The sequence below is a fragment of the Pygoscelis adeliae genome, unplaced genomic scaffold, assembly GCF_000699105.1.
Source record: "Pygoscelis adeliae isolate BGI_AS28 unplaced genomic scaffold, ASM69910v1 Scaffold160, whole genome shotgun sequence".
NCBI classification, from domain to species: domain Eukaryota; kingdom Metazoa; phylum Chordata; class Aves; order Sphenisciformes; family Spheniscidae; genus Pygoscelis; species Pygoscelis adeliae.
The window spans coordinates 5,185,245-5,191,068 of NW_008824035.1; the positions used below are offsets into that span (position 1 = coordinate 5,185,245).

Sequence of the window (5,824 nt, forward strand, 5' to 3'; positions counted from 1 at the left end):
CTGGGCAAAGTCTATGCAGCAGGAAGCAGAACATTGCAATTTTCCAGAAGGAGAGGTGAAACTGTTGGTACACAGGGCTAAAAGTGTAGACTGAAAAGCAACAAAGCCAGGCTTGAGAGCATGATGGTATTTCAGATCTGAGCAATGCTTAAGCTTACATTCAGTAAATACCACAGGTGATTTAAGGGCTGCCTGGTCAAAAGAAGGGTGGACTTTGGCAGTCATGTTTGGATAGGAAGGCAAGCTGAGGGACACAAGATTACCCTTGCCCAGATCTAGGAGAAAATGTGATAGGGCATGAAACATCTGGCAATAGCTATGAGCATCTGGCTATCCATATAAATGGAAATGGACAGCTTTGGGAAACACTGCAGACAAAAAAAGGATGTCACAGCTTGATTCTGAGAAGCTGTTTTAAGTTCAGAGAGGGCTGAGAGATAATTTGACTTAACCACATAATTTTAGCCTTAGTATTGCAGCTTCTATCTTTGTTTAGTCCGGGTGTTGAGAGATACAAAAAGATAGCAAGGGAAGGACAACAGGCAGTACCATGTTGTAGCCGAACTATATGGAGAACCAAGAAGGGGTATGAGCAAAACCACTAACTCTTTCAGCTTAATACACGAAAGAGCCACTGAGTGAAAGGCAATTCAAAATTAAAGCCTGTGCAGCAAGTCTTCTGAAGTTAGTCCAAGCCCTTCTCAGTAAAAGGCAAAAAAGTCTCAGCAGCTGCAGATCTCTTTTGCTCTAAGAAGGCTCTAAAGCTGAAGGCCTGCTTCAGAGAGGTGAACACAATCTTCTTCACATCAGTGTGGCATCAGAGTTCCATACACCACTGCTAGCACAGATATTTGACTGCTGATGTTTTTTTTATCTTAGGCACATGAAGATAGCTCTCAGAATGGATTTTTTTCCCCGGATAGAAATAATCTAACATTTGCATTCAGCAGCTTGGAAAATGGACAAACAGAAATTTCTGCTGCAGGCAAAGGTGGAACTGCAGTACTCCAGAAGATGTAGTCTAGCTAGCTTGGGTGCCACCAGCAATATGCAGAGCTCAGCATGGCCTGCAAAGCCTGCCCAAGAAGATGAATAAATATGAAGAGGCCATGCTGAGCAGTCTGCCAACACAGCTCCACTGTTACCAGTCCCCTGCTAAGTAGTTTTAAGCTGTCTCGGAAAACTGTGCAAACTCTAGTCACATATTTCACTGCAGCATAGCTATGCCCAGTGTCTACTTATCAGTAAACTGAAGTGAGGGGAGAAGAGAAGTAAACTTACCTTGGATGTACAAATAGGTTTCTTTCAGACGGCAATCTATATAAGGAGGGGGTAAGAACATCTCCAGGCAGTAGGTATAAATGTCAATGTGCTTTCTTTCCAGATTTTTAAGAATGAAAGTGGTGCTGCTATTTGAATGCTCTGTCTGACAGTAGGTGACATTATTCTTGGGGATAACTTTCTCCTTGCTCAAATGGAGTGCACAGATCTCCTTCTTTTCATGCCCTTTGAAGAGGGTCATGCTGAACTCACTCACATTTTTGGGGTTCGGGAATATGAACTTGAAGTTTCCATTTTCAAATTCTACCATCACCTGGGAGTCAGAGACATGAGGCTGATCTGAAGACAAAAAAACAATATGTACAGTCACTCACATAGCAATGAAAAGAATCCCTAAAATGTTAAGAAACTCATTTAAACAAAGCAAGTGAACCATGTGATTGAAACTTCAGGCATGTAGGTACTCAGAATAGTCTGGCTGTGGAAAGCGGCCTGTCCAATGAGATACCAGTGCATCATTCTGGTCATGTCAGACGTTACTGAGAAAATAAATGAGATGAGATAAAACCTGGCCTGTTATCTGCTATAAGGCTGGAGAGGTCACTGTTAGCATTGGATCAGTGAGTTACTTGATAATGTTTAAAGGCCCCCTTGGACCAAACACTATATGGACATATAATACCTGCCTCGGACTGGTTGTCCTATTCATAGATAAAACAAGATGGGACAAAGATGATGGTAATTATCTCTGGTTTATGGTTCATAATCTGCACCCTAATGATGTAGCTGAAAACTTAAAATGGGATGTGAACCCCAAACTCCTACATAAGTGCCTTAACCACAAGACCTAACTTTCCTTTCTAGAGTAGATACTGGTTTGAGGCATGACATAAAGTTTAAACCTAATTACTTAGATGGCTATAGCACCTTCAACACTAACGTAATGGGAGGAGTTGAGGACAAATGTCACTTTGTGCATGCACCCACATGCAATCCAAAAATCCCATTTGACCTTCCCAAAGACTGTCTGAAAAACTCTCAGATGTTGTGCAACTCTCATTTTGCAAATTTCTTGGAGCAAAAAGAAAGAAAACTGACCGAGGCCCTCCTGCTACCTCACAGTTTGACTTTGTAAAGTCAGCAACCAATAGCATGGGAAACTCCCTCAGACAAAAATGTGTTAAAGTGTGCTGTAAAAAAATGACTTTTTTTTTCTTCAAGGGCAGTATTTTCTGATCTAGAAAGGCATTTAAAACCATAAACCAAATTATGCAAATGTGTCTTACCTATATTTTTGCACGGTCTTGACGAGCAGCTATCAACTCCTGAAAAATACAAAATTGTTTCCTGTTTAAAATTCAAGAAGAGAGATGCAGGAACAGGGGCTGAGCCATGCTGAAGTTATTTTCTAATTTGTGTTATTAGCCTATCTGATCCTGTCTGTGCTACACTATAAAACCATATGATGTGATAAAAGCACAAAACATAAAAATCAAAGTAGAAAAAATATGCATTGAGCATGAATTAATATTGATCTTGCATATAGCATTTGCAAATTCTTAAAACACCTCTGCAAAGTAATAGATGTACTTCATAAATAGAAGCTGAGATGAAAGTAAAATTTCCCCCCAAATACTGAGGAAATCTGCCCCCAAATAAAAGAGCATACTTTTGTTTTCTCATTAATCCAGAGTCTGCAATGAGCCAGCATTACACTTTGTTTCCAGACCAAAGTGCTCATTTCAGTCTGTGTTCATTCTGTTTCCCCCACTGCTCAACATTGCATCAAAACATCTTCTTATGGCACATCCAGAATGAATATCTGGAAGATGCTCCAATACATACAGCAAGAAAATCTTCAAGTAATGCATACGGTTTTGCTCCTTTTTCAATAGCAACATTTTCTCTACATGATTATCAAACTGCATTCAGTCCATTGTGCACAGGCAGCCTCCATTACAGGAGACAGGCACATTTTTAGTAATTGTTCTGGGTTTGTTTTTTAAGCCACTGCCTCCATCACCACCCACTATGGCAATACTGAGAGTGGAATTTCCTGGCGGGGTTGGTGGCATGTACCGCTTTGAAATGGTTTGTATGTCAGTACTGGCAGCATAGCACAGCCCGATAGTGTTTCATTTGGAATTTTTCTTTTTGCAGTGCCCTAAAACTAAAGGTACAGACAGGTACACAGAAAAGTAGAAAAAAACCTGTATATGCTTTTCCTGTTTTCTGGTAGCCTGAGTAAGTTCTTCAGAGGCTGCTTAGATTGAAATATACACTACATCAGGATTTTATGATGCTAAGGAAATACGAGGCAAATACTTAAAGACTTTGATGCACCATCCTGTTCTTCTTACTGCTACATGGTAGTCTAGATCCACACAGAGTAGGTCCCCAACTGTGCCAGGTATTGCACTGATTACACAGTATAAATAATCTTTTTCCCAAGGCACCTGTTATCTTTGTCATCCAGCATGCATATGCACAGGAACAGAAGATTATTCTCATTTGGGAATGAGTACCTTTGTATGCTCTCAACTCTTTCTGGATGGAGGCAATCTTTTAGTGTTCATGCTTTTTCCTTCTTTGAATTCTTGCTCCCCAATTACCACCACTGGCAAGGGCATTGCAATGAATGATATTCGTTTGAAATATTTTTAGTGTGATATATAAGCTAATGGACTTCTGGAAGATGCTTTGCAATGCTCAGTTGGAAAGCAATAGAAACTGTTATCCCTTTTTGATTGATTTACCCTCTTCCTAGTTATCACATTCTTCCTGTTACTGTGCACAGTCAGCACCCTTATCTAATTCAGCGACAGTTCTAATATCTGTACTTCTCTCAGGACTGTTACTTAAGTGTGTGATAACAGACAAGGTATTTGGCATCTTGTACCACTGGTGTGAAGATAAGACAGACAAAACACACAACTCGCCAACCCACAGTGAAATAGAGCTCTAGATATGCTGAAGGCACAGATACGGAAAGTGCAAACCCTCATAATGGTACATAGTCTGAAAAGCCGAAATCAAAGGTCAAATAAAGAAACAGTTCTTGATGACTTGCAAGTTGCATGGTGAAAGAAAACAGCTGCTATGAGAACAGCATTTGAAATAAAGGTCTTTTAAAATGCTCTGTAGTTTGATGGCCTGTAGTTTGGTAACATATACCTTTAAAATTAGGCCCAACAGCAGACAAATTATTTAGGGAAGGGAAGGAAAAAAAAAGTGTATTGATATAGCAGAAGCTAGGGAGCATGGTGAATATGTAAGCTGACCTGATATTTTTGAGAAGCATCCACCTGTAGCTGAGACCTCTACATTCGTCACTGGTCGTCTGAGAGGAGAGGCAGATGCTGACTCTGTCGGGGCAGCTACAGAGCCAAGTGGTGCCATATTCCCCCAATGCCCCAGAGGAGCACGGGGCTATCCTACTCTGAGTGCTAACGCACAGCTTTGAATTTCATTTCTCTGTCTCTGAGAATAGTTCAATTTTGCTGTTAGCTAATGAAATTGCCCTTTCATACCGGGTGGTTTAAAATGTTTGTCAGAGATCATGGTTTTAATCCTTGTTTTTGATGGAAAAGGGCAGAGAGAGGTCATTAAGCATGTAGTTCATGTGACCTTGTGGCAAGCTGAAAGATCATTTTGTATCCTCTCAGGCCCAGAAGCCTTAACTGCCTATTTTCAAGAAAGACTCAGTAATGTATTTCTCTGAATGAACATTTTGGTAAATGTGATGCAATTAGTATTCCTCTGAAACAAGTGACCATATAGAAGAGTGTGCTTAGCATAGTATAAAGGGAGCACATTTTAAAATGATATTAACAGTGCCTGAGATTAAAACACAAAATTGTCTACATGGATGACCACAATGGGCCAGAGCTGATATGAATTTCCAACTCACTAGCTATTCTGCATCAGCTCCTAATGTGAATGCTCTCACTGCATACTAAACGGTGGCTTATTCCCCCCTCCCTGTGTCTGATTGCTGTTTTCCTGTGCCCATTTGTACCAGTTCATTCCTAGGGTAATCCTATGGATCTCTAACACTGTGGTTAATGGCCAGACACATTTGGGATGTCATTTGCCAAGCTACAGTCAGAATACATGTACATTTACTGGGATGGGAGATAGGAAACTGGGGTTTAAATGTCCAATAATATTGAGAGATTCACTCACTAAACCTTCCTAATACTACCTCAAAAAATACGTGAATAAAAGACTACATCACTTGTAGTCTACATCATCATTGTTGGAAATGAACAGAAGAATCTCACTGGTTCAGTAGTAAATATGCTTAGATTTGTCCTTAAGGTTCCTTTTTGGTATTTTTCATAAAAGAACTAATTCAATTGCATATAAGGGTTTTGAGACAAGAGGAAACAAATCTTTCATTCATTTCATAGTAGTGTCACACTGTGGAGTTGTGTAGAGTTGTTCCTGGCTCACCTCATGTGAAGCAGAGTGTCAAGACAAATATTGTGGTTCAGATGTGAATCCAAGAGATGAACATGTATATGAAAGTAACTTCTTGCTA

The 5,824-nt window shown here is 40.1% G+C and overlaps 1 protein-coding gene across 2 annotated transcripts in view; it reads right to left on the bottom strand.

The window, feature by feature from the left end:
- The window catches only part of LOC103923704 (inducible T-cell costimulator-like), a 10,298-nt gene that overhangs the window by 1,604 nt on the left and 2,870 nt on the right, over positions 1–5,824 (bottom strand). For both annotated transcript variants that reach the window (XM_009332125.1, XM_009332115.1), the window contains exons 2-3: positions 2,568–2,606; positions 1,282–1,620 (exon numbers count right to left, since the gene is read on the bottom strand). In XM_009332125.1, coding sequence (XP_009330400.1) covers positions 1,282–1,620; positions 2,568–2,606 — 378 coding nt within the window. The remainder of the gene's footprint in view (positions 1–1,281; positions 1,621–2,567; positions 2,607–5,824) is intronic.